Source organism: Pongo abelii, chromosome X (genome assembly GCF_028885655.2).
Source record: "Pongo abelii isolate AG06213 chromosome X, NHGRI_mPonAbe1-v2.0_pri, whole genome shotgun sequence".
Lineage (NCBI taxonomy): Eukaryota > Metazoa > Chordata > Mammalia > Primates > Hominidae > Pongo > Pongo abelii.
This window is the reverse complement of record NC_072008.2, coordinates 115,508,850-115,529,884: the sequence shown is the minus strand read 5'-3', so window position 1 is coordinate 115,529,884 and position 21,035 is coordinate 115,508,850. Positions and strand designations below refer to the sequence as shown.

Below are 21,035 nucleotides of genomic sequence, written 5' to 3'. Positions count from 1 at the left end.
TACGCTATGCCCCAGTCAGACTAGTGTCCTTGCTATTGGTACTTCCTATTCTCCCAAAGTCCTTTCATTCCCACCTTTGTATCTTTTTTCATATGGTCCCTGAGCCTGGAATACCTTCCATTCCTCTTTCATTTCTAGATGCCCAACATAAGGTCCAGCTTAAATCTAATCTCCACAAAGCCTCTCCTAGTTACTCTTGGCCATTTTGCACTTCCTCTGAACTGCTTTTGCATTTATTGCTTATACTACTGCCTATACTGCATGTGGTAGTTATGTATTAGTTATGTATTACCACAAGGCTTTTCAGTGGAAATGCTTTAGTGTTCACCTTGGGAGTTGGGATTCCGGGAATTCTGGGGCAGGACTCTGGACATCCCCAAACCCTGTTTTGGCCAGAGCAACTCCACTTTAGTGTTATATATGGGCAGTTTGCAGTAGTGTTTATTAGAAGAGATGGTTTAATTGCACCCCCTGTCCCCATTCCCCCAAACAGATTCAAAAATACTGGATCTATCTTGTGTGATAGTTGACTCATAAGTGTTAACTTATAATGGCCAAGGGCCAGGAATTAATACTACTTCAGACTTCTATTACCACTCCTAGGCAGCTGGTGCAGTTTTGAGCACAAAGTGGACATGTAGGAAATGATTTTACAATTGTATTGCTCCCATATGGGAAATAGTAGATAGTAAATAGCATTACCTGAGAAATTTACCTTAATGAAGAACTCAGAGTAATGTTTCTGGGTTGACCTTTGAGAAATAAATCTAAGTTGATAGTTTCTGCCCCACCACTCCCCCTTTGGCTATAAACCTAACACTATTTAAAGATGTCTAGTTTACATGCACATGTTTAAGAGAAATCTCATTATTGGCATACCCTATTCTACCAAAGTTTTGACAAACTTAAATATCATATTCATGCATTTGTGTAAGCATTAAGGTTGTTATTCAACTCACAGAATGATATGCAGAGTACCAGTACACCTAGAAACCTAGAAAAAAATAAATTCAGAAGTTGATGTGCTCAAAGACATTTACGTCAATAATGATTACAAATGGAAAATGCCAGCCTTTCAGACCAGTTATTTCAGCTTTCCGTAATTAATTGTGTAAACTAATAAAGACCTGAGTATTTAAATCAATTGTGCTATCAACTTGTTAATACTCTTGTTTTTGTTTTTTGTTTTTTGTTTTTGTTTTTCCTGCTCTCTGCTTGGTTCATTGTCATCACCTACAGGCGTACTTTATTGTCGGCTTCCAAAGATTACTAACTTTTATCTGTTATCACTAAGATTGAACTGCCTTGGCTGTACTGCTATTCTTACTGCTGCTTCTATTATTGCCTTCTTCAGCACAATAAGGCTTTCAAAAGCCAAAGAATAACAAGAAATAAGCACCATTTTAGAAGCCTTTCCACTATGAAACTTAAGCTAAATGTGCTTACCATTATTTTGCTGCCTGTCCACTTGTTAATAACAATATACAGTGCCCTTATATTTATTCCATGGTATTTTCTTACCAATGCCAAGAAGAAAAACGCTATGGCAAAGAGAATAAAAGCTAAGCCCACTTCAGACAAACCTGGAAGTCCATATCGCTCTGTCACACACTTCGACTCACTAGCTGTAATAGACATCCCCGGAGCAGATACTCTGGATAAATTATTTGACCATGCTGTATCCAAGTTTGGGAAGAAGGACAGCCTTGGGACCAGGGAAATCCTAAGTGAAGAAAATGAAATGCAGCCAAATGGAAAAGTTTTTAAGAAGGTAAAGTATTTTGGTGCTTTTCATTTTATGTTTTAAAGAGGAAGACACATTTGTTTTATCATAAATCGAGTGCATTTTAAATATGCTGGCATTCTATTATATTGCTGTGTAAAACTACTCAGAAGCCGCTCGTAGCTTCTGTGTGTTCGCTTAAGAGCATTTTTAGAGTTTTATGCTTTGGGTAGTATTTTAATTGCTTGTTTGAATATACTAATATTAGAGAATGTATCACTTTAACAGTTAATTCTTGGGAATTATAAATGGATGAACTATCTTGAAGTGAACCGCAGAGTGAATAACTTTGGTAGTGGACTCACTGCACTGGGACTAAAACCAAAGAACACCATTGCCATCTTCTGTGAGACCAGGGCCGAATGGATGATTGCAGCACAGACCTGCTTTAAGTACAACTTTCCTCGTAAGTGCCTTGTGTTTTCGGAGAGGGGAGAGAAGGGTCTTTGCTTGCATGTGAAAATTGTTTTGAGATGCTCTTGTTTTCAAAGTAGGTGTTGTTTAGCCATTTTACACATAAATTATGTCCATAATACGGCATGTAATATTGTGGCTAAAAGATATCTGATAACTCCTGTTAAATATGGTAACTTGTAAGAACTAATATGGGAATTGGCAGCTTTAAGGAATGTGATTTACACTTTTATTTTCCAATTGGAAATGAATTGTGACTGAAAGAGATGGAGTTTGGGGGTATTTGGGGGGTGATATACAAAGAGTAATGATTAAAAGAACAAAAAACCATTTCTCAGGATAATTCAAGTTCATTGCTTCACTTTGAGACCTCTTATTTGACTTATTCCATTTTACGTGTGAAATATGCGTGTGACAGCTGGAATTGGCATTAGATATGTTAGAAAGTAAAATTGAGTATATTTCTAATACTAAAGCATTTGTTGTTGCCATTGTTTAAGAAATAAACAATGTATTGTCACATACTAAGTACTCCGTTGTTTGTTGAATGAAATATAACACTGTAAGGTAGGATTATAGAGCTTAAATTTCAAACAAAAAATAGATAATATGAAAATGATCCCCTATGTACCCATTACCCACTTTCAACGATGAACAGCTTGTGAAAATGGCTATTTTTAACCACGTTGTTTCTGGTTACCAATCTAGAGCTGAATTTTCAGTTCTTTCTAAATTTAGCAGATGTCCTTTGAGTCTAACTGATCTTGGTTTATGTTATCTCTGGTGGCTTCTAAAGAGTAGATCTCCTTGATCTCTCTAATTAAGGTGTGGAGGTCACCAGTCACATTGGACATTGGACTCACTAAAACAGCTTCTTAGAAGGAGTAAGAACATTATCTGTGGCTGATCTTATGACTTAAGATCCTCAAGATTTTCAAGGACTTATCCATTCTTTGGAGGCTATGGCCGATGAAAGTGTGTATCAAGAAGAAGCCCTAGCTGGGCCAGTCTGACCTGAATTAAGAGTTCAGCCAGTACCTATTGGCCTTGAGCATCTAAATTGACAGATTTTTGATCAGCTGTGGCAGTGCGAGTGTTTCTGGGTTTCTTCAGGTTTAGGAAGTGAGAGTTCTGGGAATTTGTAAGGAAAACTTTGGGCTCCCAGGGAGTTTGAAGCAAGGTTGAAGGATGGTAACAGAGACTATGAAATCAAATTAAAATATACAATGTCTTCGTGTCTCTAAGTGTACCTATTATTAAAGACTGACTTCAATAATATCCATTTTTAATAGATGTTTATTGCTTAATATTTGTGTTTATGTTTATTATGTAGTTGTGACTTTATATGCCACACTTGGCAAAGAAGCAGTGGTTCATGGGCTAAATGAATCTGAGGCTTCCTATCTGATTACCAGTGTTGAACTTCTGGAAAGTAAACTTAAGGTAAATATGAAATTTTCTTTTAATTCATGGTCGTGTTGTCTGGCAGGACGGAAAAATATTCAGTAAGTGAATTTTTGTTGCGCTCAAATTTAATAGCTGTTTTTTTTCTTTCTGCTCAACAGACTGCATTGTTAGATATCAATTGTGTTAAACATATCATTTATGTGGACAATAAGGCTGTCAATAAAGCAGAGTACCCTGAAGGATTTGAGATTCACAGCATGCAATCAGTAGAAGAGTTGGGATCCGACCCAGAAAACTGTAAGTAAAGCAGTAAAAACAATTTTATTTACCTATTCCAAGTTTGTTATTTCGGTAGGTTAGGGAAACAAATGACATGAGTAAATCCACAAAAGTTCTTTGACTGAAAAAAAAAAAAAAGTTTAAAAATCTTTAAAAACCATCAAGACTATATATGATTAAGATTTTCCCTCCATTTCTCCTAAAAAAAAAATAAGTTAGTAAATTTCACTAAATGGTTGAGATGTAATCTGTGGTTCAGACTTTATGGCTGTTGCTGCCAAATGTTTCTTCATTTTTTAAATAACCCACTATAACCTTCCAATTTGGGCCTCATAAAAGAAAAATATTTCAGGCCTTCCATTCAGTAAACTTTCTGAAATAAATGCTTAATGCTAGTTATCTTAAGGATGTTTCAGAGGATGCAAAGCTGTTTACCAAGATTAATGCTTGGATTTATTTTACCACTGAGGTGGTAGTTGGTATTTCATTTGAAACAAGTAAGTGTACCTTGTAGCAAAATGTCAGTTGGCCATCAGGGCAGAGAGTTGAGGAAATTAATACTCCATTTGAAGAGTTTTCTTATCATGTTTAATGCAATGGTCAAAATACCGTACTATAATGAGAAAAGGATTCATTTTTGCAGGAGAAAATGTTGGTCGAACCTCTATTCAGCTTCTGAACATTTTACCATTAGAGAATGAGCATGCGTTTATAATAACAGGTGTTATTATACACATCTGCCGTGTGTCCAGAATGGCAGAGAGTCAGATTTTACCCTGCTTGCCAGCAAACAGATGAGCCTGCAAAACTTCCTGGGGCCATAGACTTTTGGGTCTGAGATGAGGGACAGTTTTTTACTCACAACAATAGCAGTAGCCAGAGTATCATATCAGCATTTGTGTCATAAGAGAGGAACTCTGAGCTTAAAGAGCCTGAATATCTTATTATCTTATTGTACTGGACAGTAAGCATGCCTGCTGTTTGCTCTGGGGAGAGACACTATCTCTGTGCAAATATCCTTGTACAGATAGTCTGGAACAAAGTCAATGTCTCTGCTTGCAAGATGTGCGGAACATGAGACCCATAGAGAATTGTTTTTCTACACTAGGTTGACCCTGTAAGATTGGGATAAACTTGACTGAGAAGTCCTGATTGGTAGGGATCAGTTACAGTTCTGCTGATATACCAAAGGGTGTTGGCAGCAAGCTAAGGGGTCAATAGTCTTCATAATTTTGTGTGAGCAATAATGTAATAGGCCACATATCCCACTTGGTTCTATTCATCTCTGCAATAGATAGGATACGTATATTTTTGTGGTACAGACAGTTATTATGATGCCACTTTTTTGCATATTTACTTAAAAGTGGGCAGAAGCAAAGTATCACATTATGTGCTTAGATTAAGAAGAATTTAGCTACTGCTGTTGCTTTGGTTAATCATCAGAGGAAATATGCAGTCCTTATTTGCTTGGTTTATAAACTATGACTATATCTTTAAAAAGCATTAAAATTAGCCAGTTTAAGTGTAACTATCTTTGTTTAGTGGTATAGCTCACTGTTTTAAAAAAATGTTATTTTAACTGGGGTATAAAAATGTAAATAATTTGTGTAACGATTTTTAAATGTGATAATCCTGTTAAACTTGTATTTAATTCTGATGATATATCTGTGGCTTCTTAGCCATTTTGGTATATTCTTGGAAGGAAAAGTGGTTACTAGGTTAGCACTATACACTGTCTTGAAAGTGGAAGCTCCAGGGTGCTGTTTAAAACTTATCACCTTCAAATTTTAGCATTGGAGTCACCTTAAAGATCAGATCCAGTGGTTTTCAATCAGGGGCATATATGAGAATCACTTGTGGAGCTTTGTTCTATCCCAGACATGTTGAATCTGAATTTTCAGAAAGGGGGTTCAGAAATAGTATTTTATTTAAGTTCTGCAGGTGATTCTGATACCCACTAGTGGTTAGTAACCACAATCTGTCCAGCTGTCTTATTTTAGAGATGAGAAACTGAGGCCTAAGAAGTTTATACACAATACTCTGTCCTCCTGATACTCCAAAGTCTCAGAAATCTTTCCACAACATTGGTCTGTATACAACACTGTGGAGAGGCAATGCACAGACAGAGATTAGGTTAAACATCCAGAAAATGGGCCAAATTGAGTCCAAAATGCTCACTGTAACCAGAATTTGATACACATTTTTGTTTTCTAGCCCAGGCTGGAGCACAGTGGTATGACCATAACTCACCATAGCCTCAACCTGCTAGGCTCACCCAGTCCTCCTGCCTTATCCTCTTGAGTAGCAAGGACTGCAGGTGCATGCCACTGCATCCGGCTAACTTTTTTAGTTTTTGTAGAGACAGAGCCTTGCTATGTTGGCCAGGCTGGTCTCGAAATCCAGGGCTCAAGTGATCCTCCCACCTTGGCCTCTCAAAGTACTAGGATTACAGGCATGAGCCACCTCACCCAGCTCATTTTGATGATTTAAAGCAAATACTGTCTATTGATAGTTTATCATTATGCAAAATCTAAATATCCTATTATTGTTTAGTAATTTAACTTTTGAACTGAAGTAACTGTGATGTTTTTCATTCATTCATTTAGTGGGCATTCCTCCAAGTAGACCAACGCCTTCAGACATGGCCATTGTTATGTATACTAGTGGTTCTACTGGCCGACCTAAGGGAGTGATGATGCATCATAGCAATTTGATAGCTGGAATGACAGGCCAATGTGAAAGAATACCTGGACTGGGGTAAGATAATTCTTTAACTTTCTTCTTAGAAATCAGAGTTCATGTTCAGCATTCTCTAAACTCAATCTATATTAAAATGATAAAGTTCTTGGTATTTCTAACTTCAAATGCCTTTTCAAGAATGGTTAAAATATTTCTCTCATTTTGTTTTAGACCAAAGGACACATATATTGGCTACTTGCCTTTGGCTCATGTGTTAGAACTGACAGCAGAGATATCTTGCTTTACCTATGGCTGCAGGATTGGATATTCTTCTCCGCTTACACTCTCTGACCAGGTGACAAACTTTTCAGTATATTGGCATGATCATATGATGCTGCATAGTTTGGCTGAGAACATATTACTAGGACTCGAGATATTTTAACTCAGCTAAAGCTTTCTCCTTGACCTCAAAATAGCTTCCATGAACAATATGTAGCTATAGGAGATTACCCTGTAGGTTTGTTAGCATTGCTTTAGCTATATATTTTAAAATTATTTCTTTTTTCTTTTCTTTTGCTCTGTCACCCAGACTGGAGTGCAATGGTATGATCTTGGCTCACTGTAACCTTTGCCTCTCGGGTTCAAGAGATTCTCCTGCCTCAGCCTCTGGAGTAGCTGGGATTACAGGCGCCCGCCACCATGCCCTGCTATTTTTTTTGTATTTTTAGTAGAGATGGGGTTTCGCCATGTTGGCCAGGCTAGTCTCGAACTCCTGACCTCCAGTGATCTGTCCGCCTCGGCATCCCAAAGTGCTGGGATTACAGGTGTGAGCCACTGTGCCCAGTCTTAAAATTATTTAAAAATGAATAATTACTTTTTTCTACTAGATTTTTACTCTTGAGAACTACGATAGAGAATATAAATGCAATGAGCCTTTTTGACACACTACCCATGAGCATTGGTGGGTTTCTGGGAGGAGATATGTTAGGGTCTTGGCCCAGTTTTCCCGAGATTTTTCTAGAGCAGTACCATCTGATACAGTAGCCACTAGGCAGATATTTAAATAAAAATTAAGGGCCAGTTGCGGTGGCTCATGCCTGTAATCCCAGCACTTTGGGAGGCCGAGGCGGGTGGATCACGAGGTCAGGAGATTGAAACCATCCTGGCTAACATGGTGAAACCCCGTCTCTACTAAAAAAATACAAAATAATTAGCTGGGCGAGGTGGCGGGCGCCTGTAGTCGCAGCTACTCGGGAGGCTGAGGCAGGAGAATGGCATGAACCTGGGAGGTGGAGCTTTCAGTGAGCCAAGATCGTGCCACTGCACTCCAGCCTGGGCAACAGAGCGAGACTCTGTCTCAAAAAAAAAAAATTAAGTAAAATTGAAAAAATTTTTTTTATTTGCTTTAGCCACATTTCAAGCTCTCAATAGCTACGTGTGACCAATGGCTACCATATTAGGCAGCAAAGATAAAGAATATTTTTACCATCACAGAAAGTTCTATTGGTAGGGGCTGAGGCGCCTCCAAAGGTAGTCTCAGCTCACCATACCAAGTTAGGATTCTTCCTTCTTTCTGTAGTTCATAGCAGAAATCCCAACAATGGGTGGGGCTAACTCATATATGTTATACCCATTTGAAACTACACACCTAATACTATTGTCCACAGTTCTGTTTTATGTCTTCTTTGGAATAGTTGCTGTAGAAAAGCTTCAACCAGGCTTAGGGAAAAAAAAAAGAGCCACTAAAGAAGCTGTGGGGTTCTGGATGCTGAAAGATAAAGCGAGTATAGGTAGGAATGACTTGTCTATAAGTGGCTCTGCTCTTCCAACAGTGGGGGCCCAGCTGTTGTTTTTCAGACCGCCCCCCACCAGGCAATGCTGCCTTTTGTTTGAGAGTCTCCATGGAGCATGTAGTTGGTAAGATACGTCCTCAGTGTTCAGTTAGAAATTGTAATACTTTATTTGTAGAAATACCATTTTAGGGAGAGGCTAGATAGGTTGTATACTATTAAAACAAAAAAGTTAAATAGTTTTTTTTGGACTTGAGATTCCAATCACCTTTTTTTGTGGTTTTTTTTTTTTGATGTATGACTTAAAGTGCACAAATATTAAGTGTACTGCTTGATGAGATTTAATAAGCACATACACATATAGACCTCTGTGATCATCACCATCTAGATTACGAAAACAAAGAACATTATCAGCACCCGTGAATGTCCCTTGTGTCCCCTCCTGGTCATTACCACATTGGATTCTCTTTGAAAGAAGAATCCAGCCTTCTTTTAAAGTGGCTTTTTCTGTGAGAAAGCATTCTGTTCCAAACAACTCCTAGCTTTGTACTTTAAGAAACACAATCTTTGTATGACAGGGTGCTGTTGTGTTTGACTATACCACTCAGCTATAAATTCACACTTAAAATCTGCTAGAATAGTAATGGTATGAATAAATACACTATCCAATTGATAACAGAACTTGACCTAGTAAAATCAAAGTAGACCTATCAATAAGACTGAGGCTTAAACTCTAAAAAAAATTTAGTAAAATCTCTGATCATTATGTTTTGTTGTCGTGGGTTTTTCTTATGCTCAGAGACATTATCAAAATGTAGAAAACATTTCAGTAAACTTTGAGTATAATTTTTTTTTCCCTTTGTGAATTTGGAAGCCAGGACTAGCCACTCTTTGATTTTTCACTGCCTTTCTGAGAACAATAGCCTCAGTGTGGGAAAGGAGGGACAGCTGGAGTCTGTTGCTGGTCTGACTTAATTCTTGCTGTCTCTTAGGCTAAGCTAGTACATTAGAAGCCTGTTCAGTAAAATTCACACCTACTTTTTAAATGAACTTTACTGTAAAGACTCTCAATCTTACTAGGAATCTAAAACACAGGAACTTGCTTCACATAGGAAATCAGAAGGATGCAGGAGACTAGAAGCACCACATTTGGAGCCAACTGATGATAGCAATATTGTCATAACCAGGATTACTATGATCACAAGAAGACAAAATAACTGATAAAATTACTAAGAGTAAAAAAAACAAAGAAGGGCTTCTTGTGGCTTCTGCTATCCTGGAACTGCTCTCTGTAGCAAGAACTGGTCAATAGCATGCAGAGGGCAACTCCAACCTGAAGGACATGAGAGCCCATTTTGTCTCTGTAGAGCAGCCCTCCTGTGTGTGGTGTACATGGTTTCTGTGTAGGTTTCCACTTGCAAATGTGCACATCCTTGCACATACGTAAAACGAGTTATCTCCTTTATCCATATTAAAGAAAAGTAGGAGAAAGGCAACTTAGTTCTATCAGGAGAACCATCCTCTATATGGATGGCCATTTGTGCACATTTATGTGTATCTCTACTTTGTCCCTGGCAGTGTTCTCTGTATCTTACCAACTAGAATATTACCAAATTAGAGTTTCAGTATGATGTTAATTGATGTTCATAGTGGTGTCTTCAAGATGTGGCTTTGCCTATTGTTAATCAAAGAAAGTTAAAATCACCTTCAATTTTGTTTTAGTGTTATATCTGTCTTAAGCAAGTTTTTTTGAAAATGTAGTAGTAGTCTGTGCTATATTTGATACTATGTTATTAATAAGAATGTTTGATTCATCAAAATATCTCATTCTCTTATTATCCTGGATCAAGGTTTCTCCTCCAAGGAAGGTGAAATGTGCTAGAAGCAGTTATCTGTAGCACTAAAGTACTTACATTTGAGACTTGTAGGTTATAATAGTTGTTAACAGATAATCACAGAGCAATAAAAGCTCAAATTCCAAGTGTAACTTCTGTATTTGTTATTAATACTTGAATTACAACATGTTTTAAGGTTGGTTTTCCTGATCATATTTATTTTTTCTTTAATATAGTCCAGCAAAATTAAAAAAGGAAGCAAAGGAGACTGTACTGTACTGAAGCCCACACTTATGGCTGCTGTTCCGGTGAGTACAGAATATAAATATGAACATAAGAGGATCGTTTATATAATTTATTGATCGTACTTGGACCTTTTAAAAAGTAATACTCTTAGATATGTCTACATTTTAAAATAATTTTACCTTGTTGAAATCACAGCAAATGTGTTCATTAAAATCTTAGGTACCATACTGGGGAAGACAAAATGGCAAGATTTTGAAATGTACGCCTGTTTGAGTTTGCTGATACATGAAAATTAGGTGATGAAAATGACCTAGTTCAGATTACCTACTATGAGAATTGGTCAGACCATTTTAAGGTAGAATATATTCTAAAGATCATCTTGTTTAATCTCTTAATTAAAAAAATGAGGAAACTTTAGGCTATCCTAGGGAGCTGAAGAATCGTATACAAGGTCGAGGATCTAAGCCCTCCCAACTCTCTTATGGTGATTAAGTAAACTGAAAATTGGAGAGAGCTCCCAAAGGAAAAAAGTTTAATTGTATATATTCAGAATCCTCATGTGAAATACTGCCTTAAAAAAAAAAGATGTTACATTTTATAGCCTTGTAATGATGAATTTTGAAACATTTAACACCATGTTTCAGATTTGTGTAATCAAATATGTTCTAGCTTTTTTATGCTTCAGAAACTTCAGAAAGACTGTGTATCACTACTGCTTATATTATGATCAGACTTGAAATCTTACCCCAATATCTTTCACAGAATTACTTTTGTATATGGAAAGTCTGAGATTAGGTAAGAAAGTATTCAGTCCAAGTTTTTCTGAGAATTACAGATGGAAGATACTTTATGGTCCTTTTAGCTTCTAATTGCAAAATTACCAAATAACAAAGAAGTAGAATAGGTCAGAGAAGACTTTGCCTTTTTATTTAGAGGTTCTGTGTAATTCATAAAGTTTTCAAACAGAAAGAAGAGGCATCTGACTAAAACCATAAAAAAGTTGCTAATAATAGCTAGTGCAGTGCTTCCTATGTGCTAGGTAGGCACTGTGCAAAATGCCTTAGATAAATTATCTCACTTAATTCTAAGACTGCAAGGTGGGCCCTGTTACTCTATCTTATAAAGAAGGAAAGTTGCCCCAAAGCCACACAGCTCATAGGTGATGGAATCAAAGTTTGAACTCTACCAATCTGATACTGGTGGAGTATCAGTCTACCAGTCTTCTTAACCACTATGGCTTGTCTATTTAGGACTGTTTCACATACAGAATTCCCTAGCAAACCTTTTCAGATAACACAGGAAGAGGTAAGGGCTGAGATGTTAAAGAAGTAATCTCCGATTTTAGGCCTGAAGGATAAGCACAGTTAGCACATAGGCTGCTTATCCTCTAATTGCCCATTGTCCATTCTTCCCTGCTTTACTTTGTGTCTTGAGGGGCTATGTTCTGTGCACGAATTACCAGTGCGTCCTTGCCTTATGACTTCTGGTTGGGTTCAGCCAATTGGAGGGCCTCATGAGAGATCAGAGGGCAGAAAGATAGAGAGTCTGCACACTTATTACCTTTGCTCCTTTCCTGCTGGGCTGCAGATTTTAGCAGTTGTCAGGAGACCCTGTTGGATAGTCTCTTTCCCGTTGGTTGTAACCAGGTCTTTCCCATGGCTAGAGTCCTCATCCAGGTTCCAATGACACTTTTCTTATTTCTTGCGGCCTTGATATAGTAATGGTCTCCTATGTTGCTAGTCCATTGGCACCTCATCAAATATTATTGGGTTTCCTTTTTAGCCCCTCCTGTTCCTCCAGAAATAGGCCATTTAAAAAAAAAAAACTCTTATTATTGAGAATTATTTTTGGTAGAGTCTGTTTTTTGAGTTTGTTTCTTTCCTGGGTCAGAATGAAAGATTGATTGAATACTATAACATTCACAATGAAAATTCAGAATAAGTCACTACTTATCAGCTGTGGCTCCATTGAACATCATGTAATGTTAGGTTGAGATAAAGGGTGACTTAATGTGCTAACAATAAACTCTGCCAACATGTTACAACTGTATTATGTTCCTTACTCATCAAGGCCTTGCCGATGTCTATGATTAGTATCCAGTGCTGGAAGGAGCAGTAGACATGGTTCTCACACATCTGTCTCATTCCCAAGCCCCAGACCCCTCTCCCCTCCCCACCCCCGCTTTTTTTTAAGATCTCATATGCTTTTTAAGAAGGATGGTTATAGTAGGATGTTCAAGTCCTGCTAGGGAATGATTGGGGATTCTGTCACAGATGTAGATAAATATTTCAGTTATATAATAGTGATTCCTTTTGTGGAAATGGAGGAAACAATATTGTACTATGTTTGAGTGCTATGGTAACCTTTTTTTTTTTTTTTTTGAGACGGAGTCTTGCTCTGTCACCCAGGCTAGAGTGCTGTGGTGTGATGTCGGCCCACTGCAACCTCCACCTCCTGGGTTCAAGCGATTCTCCTGCCTCAGCCTCCCTAGTAGCTGGGATTATAGGCGCCTGCCACCGTGCCCGGCTAATTTTTGTATTTTTAGTAGAGACGGAGTTTCATCATCTTGGCCAGGCTGGTCTCGAACTCCTGACCTCGCGATCCACCTGCCTCAGCCTCCCAAAGTGCTGGAATTACAGGCGTGAGCCACCATGCCCGGCCTGTGGTAACCTTTTTAAGGGATGGTTCTGCTGTCTTCATTTGTGAGTGGCTCTATTCTAATATTGAAAGAACTGCCCATTAAATTATTCATTATAGCATACCTTAATTTGTACTGATAATTGATATTTTAAATATTTGGAAACACGTATTTATAAACAGATGTGCTTTATGTAATAATTCTTAATTTGTGTTAAATAATTTCAAGAAAACATCATTTAGTGGTAGTCTGGGCTGTTTATTTTTTTTGTTTGTTTTGTATTAACCTTGGAGTCGGTATATCTTAAACCTGGTCCTACCTCCAGTTTTCCAAGTTTGTGTGAGCAAGAATCATGTTCTTTGCTTCTGTTAAAATGTAATAGAAATGCTTAAACTATAGATACTTAGGATTTTAAGAAACTAATGCTTTCTGCCATGCTGTAAGAAGGTCACAAAGTTGTAGTAAAAAAAAGAGAAAAGCATTATGAATAGATTCAACATAGTCAGGTGTTTTGGTACTGTTTGAGAATAAGTGAATATATTGTAACAGAGATTAAATTTTTTTTTTTCTGTGACAGCTGAGTGAATTCTCTAAACTCGAGCTAACATTTCTTAAAAATTCAGATTAACTTGGCTGGGCATGGTGACTCACGCCTGTAATCCCAGCACTTTGGGAGGCCGAGGTGGCGGATCACGAGATCAGGAGATCGAAACCACCCTGGCTAACACATTGAAACCTTGTCTCTACTAAAAATACAAAAAATTAGCCGGGTGTGGTGGCGGGCGCCTGTATTCCCAGCTACTGGGGAGGCTGAGGCAGGAGAATGGGATGAACCCAGGAGGTGGAGCTTGCAGTGAGCCGAGATCCCACCTGGGCAGCAGAGTGAGACTCCGTCCCCAGAAAAAAAAAAAAAAATTTAGATTAACTTAATGTATAGAACTGAAGAAACCCCTATATCTGTCCTTAGTCTTTTTGAAGTAGTGAACAAGTAGTCAGTGAAATTAATTATATAATTAAAGAAACAAATATGTCCATTATGCTAAAGACTTTTACCCAAGATGTTGCAAGTAAGGTATCTTCAAGTAAAGACTGTCTCCATTCTTTTCAGATTATTGAATATTTTGTTTAACTTTCAGGAAATCATGGATAGAATTTATAAGAATGTTATGAGCAAAGTCCAAGAGATGAATTATATTCAGAAAACTCTGTTCAAGATAGGCTATGATTACAAATTGGAACAGATCAAAAAGGGATATGATGCACCTCTTTGCAATCTGTAAGTACATTTCATAGGCTCTGTGGTTTGAGCCTTTAAATTTTTTTATGCTTTTAAATCCAGAAGATGAATAAATAAATGGCAAGTTAATTCATTTGAATATCACCATCATGATCATAAGGTTGAATTTCTCTTTTATTCTAAGTCTTATTGTTTATACAGCAAGCAGAGGACTCTGATCTTGGCAATTTAACAAATTTTAATAATTGAGTATATATTTAAGATTTATTTATAAAATTTAGTCTCATAAAGAAAAACTAAAATAGACTTTTGAATCAAGACACTTGAGCTTAAAAAATGTCATTTCTAACTAAAAAAAGTGATCTTCATTGCATGAAGGTTTCTGATTTATTGTATTCATAAAATAGTGCAGTAAGTATATGAATATAACTGTTATTTGAAATGTGATGCTGAGGAGTGGGGATGGGGAAGCATTTTTTATTGGAAGTGAGATAAGATAGGTGATTAAATGTTCCAAAGATAATTAAATATTTTTTTCCTCTGACGTCTGTTTTCTTTCATTTACTTGTGTCAGCATAGTTTCCCGATACTACACATTATCTTTCTTCATTTTTAAAGAGTTTTTTTCTGGCATTTTTTCAAGGCGTTACTAGTTGTTGCCTTGTTAACCTCTCATTCTCGCCGTGATTCTGACATTGAGATGTTCAACCAGTTGAGGAATCTTTCCCAGAGCTTATAAATTAGTGTGTTGCCAAGAATAATGTATGCATACATTAAAATCATTTATCCTCCCTTTATTAAGGTTACTGTTTAAAAAGGTGAAGGCTCTGCTGGGAGGGAATGTCCGCATGATGCTGTCTGGAGGGGCCCCGCTATCTCCTCAGACACACCGATTCATGAATGTCTGCTTCTGCTGCCCAATTGGCCAGGGTTATGGACTGACAGAATCATGTGGTGCTGGGACAGTTACTGAAGGTAAGCATTATTAATGTGGTAAATATTCTGTATCAGCTGCTGCTAATAAAATATATTTGCATTACCTTTGGAAACCATGGTAACTTTGAAATACCTCTTAACTAATATCAGATTCATTGCAACTTTAAAATACCTCTTAACTAATATCAGATTGATTGCAAATCAGTGTAGTTTTAGTTTATAAATTCTTAATTATAGGTATCATGTGGACCTTTTAATTTTAAGCCTTATAATTTTTTTTTTTTTTGAGATGGAGTTTCACTCTTGTTGCCCAGGCTGGAGTGCAATAGCATAATCTCAGCTCACTGCAACCTCCATCTCCTGGGTTCAAACAATTCTCCTGCCTCAGCCTCCCAAGTAGCTGGGATTACAGGCATGTGCCACCACACCTGGCTAATTTTTGTATTTTTAGACGGGGTTTCACCATGTTGACCAGGCTGGTCTCGAACTCCTGACCTCAGGTGATCTGCCCGTCTCGGCCTCCCAAAGTGCTGGGATTGCAGGCGGTGAGCCACCACGCCCAGTCGCCTTATAAATATTTATGCCACATAGTCAGTCCTCAAAATCCTGTCACCCTGGTCCTTTAGTCTTCTTTCTCTAAATGATCACTTCTTTGGAGAACTGTCCTATTAAAAATGAAGTATCACTTTTATGCTCCCTCTTAAATCTGTGTTCCTGTCCTGACTTCTTTGCTTTCCCTTTTGTTATTTTCAACAGCCTAAAGTGAGGTTTCCCAACCCTGACACTGTTCAAATTTTGAATCCGATAATTCATTGTTGTTGAGGGTTGTTGTATGCATTGCAGGATATTTAGTTGCCAAAGCAGATGTTTATGGTCTCACCCCAGCTGTGACAATGAAACATATCCTCAAACATTGCCAGATATCCCCTGGGGAGCAAAATCACTTTAGGTTGAGAAACACTGGGGTATAGGAATTGTTTTTTTGGATAATCTTATTTTCGCTTTAAACTCATTGTGTCCAAAATCAATGCCATTATTCTAAACTGTCTCTCTATTGACAAATTATTTGTTTGTGTCAATGGTAATACCATCCTTAAAGTCATTCCAGGTATCAGCTTTGAAGTCATCTGATTGTTTATTTGAAAATATCTTTAAATGTCATCAGATCATTCCTTCATTGGGTTTCTCCTTTCCCTCCATACCACCTTTGTCGTCCAACTTTTTATTGCTCCATTCTGCTCCGACCTAACAGCCTTTTTATTTTTGAGACAGAGTCTTGCTCTGTTGCCCAGGCTGGAGTGCAGTGGCACAATCTCAGCTCACTGCAACCTCCGCCTCCCGGGTTCAAGCAATTCTCTTCCCTTAGCCTCCTGAGTAGCTGGGACTACAGGCGTGTGCCACCACACCTGACTAATTTTTGTATTTTTAGTAGAGGCAGGGTTTCACCATGTTGGCCAGGCTGGTCTCGAACTCCTGACCTCAGGTGATCCACCCACCTCAGCTTCCCAGAGTATTAGGATTACAGGCGTGAGCCACTGCGCCTGGCCTGACCTAACAGCCTTGTAACAGCTGTGTCTGCCTACGTTACATCACTTCTAATTTATCCTGTATCCTTCTATTAGATACATCCACCTCACCCACTGCTTGATACCTGATGTATCAAATCTAAACACCTCTTTACCTAGCTTTGACATCTTTAATCTGATGCTAGTGTACTTATCCAACATCATTTTCCATTATTCTCCACATATACACAATGCCTGGCTCTTCTCTCCAGACCCGCCAGCCTTCTTACTGTTGCTTATAAAGGCATTCTTGGTCTCATCTCTCTGTATTTTCTTTTCCCTTCTCTTGGAATGCCCTTTTTGCTAATTGATCACAACCATCTTTTAATGCCCACTTTTCAATAATGTCTTTCCCAACCACTTCATTTTACATTCATTGTTTGAGTCTCTAAGCTACTATTGTGCTTACCTTCAGTGCCATGCAGTTTAGTATTTAAATGTTCTCTGAATTGTTTCACATGCATTTCTTCCCAGTTCATTTGTAAGGTCATTGAGTGCAGGGTCTCCTTATCTCTCATGTGTTTTCTTCATAATAGTTAATATAATGCTGTTTACATAATGGGCTGTCCATAAATATTTGTTTATTGCTAGCAATAATCACAAATTGCAAAGGGATATCGTCATCATGATGATGTTTGACAACAGCAGCTAACGTCTTTTGAAGGCTTAGCTTGTGCCAAGAAGTGTTAAGCATTGTCCATGTATCATCTCATTTAATCCTCACAGCATATCCCTGTGTGAAGTAGCTTTTGTTACTATCTCCATTTCATAGATGAGGAAATGGAGGCTTAGAGAGGCTAAGTTACTTGTCCATATTACACAGCCAATGAGTGGTAGAGCAGGAATTCCAATCAAAATCTATCTTATGACAAGCTTAGGTAGATAACGGTGGAGCCATCTCTCCTCCTTTAATAGATATTTTTATACTTAATTACATAAAATATAACCATGAAAAGCAAAAATGATGTAACAACAATGGAATCCATTGCACTACTGAAATGGAGTTGAAATACTGAAAAATGATCACACTTTGCACTCCTTCTTTTGTCATTTTTCTGACTCTGGCTCTAACTCTAATATTCCCAGTACATTGGTACAAATCTGGAATGTGGTATGCTAATATCTCTGTTACTTTTTCCCCTCACAGTAACTGACTATACTACTGGCAGAGTTGGAGCACCTCTTATTTGCTGTGAAATTAAGCTAAAAGACTGGCAAGAAGGTAAGAATTTTATGAAAAGCTCTAGTGATTCAAGATATGCTGAAAACTACTGTCAGCTTTATGACTTTCATTTCTTTAAAGTCTGGGGAAGCAAGTAATTCTCTGCTGTTTTGCTGTTGCCTGTCCCCATGCGTTCTTTTTCCTCAGTGATACCTTTAGGTTCCCAAGAGGAAAATAAAATCTCTAGAATCTAGGACTAATGATTCTGAACTTGACAATACTTGAAGGTAAAGAGAAAAAAAATTCTTACTGGAGCTTTCTGGGTTTGGAGAAGGTGAGGATCCTTGAAACTTGACTTTACTAGTGAGAATGTTTGGGCTGAGAAACCCCAGATTTTTAGGGGATAGAATGATGGGTTGCACTCATACACACACCAACTTCTTAGATCTTGATCCCAGAAAATATTTTCATAGTTGAGACTCAATTGTCCAGCTATTTGTATAGTTGAATTTTTATATGTACCTGCAGAGACAAGCCACTTAGAAGAAAACTAGAGACATTGATGATCATCCTTTCTATAAAGTAGCTGAAGGCAAATATCATCCAGTCTTCTTAATGAAAGATACTAAACATACACAGTAACTACAATAAAGTAGATTGTTAAATAAAACAAATAATTAACAGCCTAGCCATGTCAGAGAAAGGAAGAATAATTAAAATGCTTAAGATTTTAAAAGAGAATATTTACCTTAGGATGGAACCACGGACTAAAAATTTAAAGTACAAGTTACCTTGTAGGATGCAACCCTTAGGTTTTCCAAACCCTGAGAAAATGAATGCATTTTTATCTAACATAAACTTTAAGTTTCTAAAGCATTTTTTATTATGTATGTTATTGTCAGTGGTCTATGAGCAAATGACTATTTCTTTTTTAAAAACACATTTTAAAAAGCCAGTTGCATTCGCAAGAGTTTTACACCTTGGGACTTAGTCTTCCCTTTTTCCATGGTAATGGCTTTCCAATTTTACCATGAAAATCTGAAGAAAATAGTATGTGTGTATGTGTTTTGGACATCAACATCAGAATTATTTTATTAGGTAAGTTTTTATTTGTTAGGCAGTGGAATCAGAGAAATGTTTAAAGGCAAAAATCTCCTTACCAAGTTTTACTATAATTTTTATTTTCTGATTTCCTGGTACTGGGCCTTAATGTCAGTTTTGGGGAGTAGGTCCCTTGTTGAACATGTATTTGGAGTTTTCCTTGCTGTGAAGACTCTTTGGCTTTATACTGTATGAATGATCTCAGTTTTTTTTTAACATACAATGGGTTTTATCGTGTTGAAATATTGAATAGTTTTAAGTTTATCAGAGCAGCTAACAGCTGAAAGGAACCCTGATTTTAATCCTTTTATGACACAAAATCTAATCTATATCTTATTTTGCAAATTTAGATTTTTGTATATTTTCCTTAAAGTAAGCCTCCTTCAGTAATACAGAGGTAATGAGTAGTGATGAAATATATTAGTAGTTATTATCAATTAGTTTAGTGTTTGAACTTCTAAAGTCATGACTGGCCACAGGCAAAATTAATGCAATTTTCTTCCTGTTTCCCATAGTCCCCCCTTTCCCTCTTACTTTATGGTGCTACCATTTTTGGGTACTAACTGCACGTTCTTTTTGGTTAAAACCTCCTTAGAAAAAATTTGAAATGCATTGATATCAGTATGTCAGTAATTTACTTATAACAGCTTCAAGTGTTACTCTTCCTGGGGGTGATTTTATCTTAACAGAACTCTGTGAACACTAAGCTCTAATGGTGTTCTAAGTGTGAAATGTTATGGTATGGGAAGGTTTGAGATGGGTGATTGTTGGTGGTGATTATCATTGAGCCTTTCTTAGTGTTTTTAAAATCACAGTCACCCAGTATCCTCATGTAAATTTTGGTAAATATAAACTAATGTTCTCTCATAAAGTTATATAAAATTTGATCAGCAGAAAAATACTAACATACGTATAAGCTTTAAGAATTAATGAAATTTGTTGTAGAACAATAACTAATTTACTTTTATGATTTCCAGGCGGTTATACAATTAATGACAAACCAAACCCCAGAGGTGAAATCGTAATTGGTGGACAGAACATCTCCATGGGATATTTTAAAAATGAAGAGAAAACAGCAGAAGATTATTCTGTGGATGAAAATGGACAAAGGTGGTTTTGCACTGGTGATATTGGAGAATTCCATCCCGATGGATGTTTACAGATTATAGGTTAGAATGTTTTCTTTTTATAGTTTTCTTTAGTTTTTATAACTTCAGTATATATGAAAGGTAATATTGATCAGTCATTAATAAAGTTGATGGTTCCATTAGTTCAAACTCTGGACAAGTTATTTAACTTATGTATGAGCTTCTCCATCAGCAAAACAAGGACAATACCAACCTCATAGGGCTGTTGTTAAGATTAAATGAGTTGATATATGTAAAATATTCTAAACGGAGCCTGAACTTTAGCGTAAGTACTAGCAGCACTAGCAACAGCAGCATTGAGTGTAGAGAGAATGGGCAGGGAAATAGCAAATAGGTAATGAGAAAACAAAAAGAGCTCAGAGGACGTCTTTCTTGGTCAACCACATGTGATTTTATATAACCATTTCCTATAACATACTCTATGCTAGGCCTTCCTCACTCTTCACCTCTCCACCCAAGGGGCAGCATGGGCACATATATTTTTTTTTTACTGTTGGCTATTTATATGGGTCTAACGAGGCCTGAACCTTAGAAAATTAATATCAATCCTTAGCACTAGTCGGTTCTGAGAATGTCAGTTACTTTGGCATTGTCCTCATTGAGTCTACTGAAGTGGACCTTTATGTTCAAAAAATGACTCCAAAATGGGCCCTTGTGCTATTCACTTGGATGAGGCAAAAGTTAAAACTTGCTGATGAGAACCCCTCAGCAAGATCCCAGTCAGGTCTTTTTTAAGACATAGAGTTTCCTCACCTACATGTAGTGACTGATTTCAATCCGTCGCTGGACCTCACGATATCTGACCTGAATATAGT

At 37.3% G+C, this 21,035-nt stretch overlaps 1 protein-coding gene across 6 annotated transcripts in view; it reads left to right on the top strand.

Annotated features, from left to right (window-relative positions):
- The window catches only part of ACSL4 (acyl-CoA synthetase long chain family member 4), an 83,867-nt gene that overhangs the window by 48,593 nt on the left and 14,239 nt on the right, over window positions 1–21,035 (top strand). For 2 of the 6 annotated variants that reach the window (XM_009235166.4, XM_009235165.4), the window contains 11 exons: window positions 1,240–1,771; window positions 2,012–2,189; window positions 3,531–3,640; window positions 3,763–3,901; window positions 6,490–6,640; window positions 6,794–6,917; window positions 10,424–10,495; window positions 14,208–14,347; window positions 15,111–15,283; window positions 17,957–18,031; window positions 20,050–20,241. In XM_009235166.4, coding sequence (XP_009233441.1) covers window positions 1,421–1,771; window positions 2,012–2,189; window positions 3,531–3,640; window positions 3,763–3,901; window positions 6,490–6,640; window positions 6,794–6,917; window positions 10,424–10,495; window positions 14,208–14,347; window positions 15,111–15,283; window positions 17,957–18,031; window positions 20,050–20,241 — 1,705 coding nt within the window. In that variant the 5' untranslated portion in view covers window positions 1,240–1,420. The remainder of the gene's footprint in view (window positions 1–1,239; window positions 1,772–2,011; window positions 2,190–3,530; window positions 3,641–3,762; window positions 3,902–6,489; window positions 6,641–6,793; window positions 6,918–10,423; window positions 10,496–14,207; window positions 14,348–15,110; window positions 15,284–17,956; window positions 18,032–20,049; window positions 20,242–21,035) is intronic. The other 4 variants (XM_002831987.6, XM_009235168.4, XM_054544959.2 and 1 more) reach the window with 2 other exon arrangements.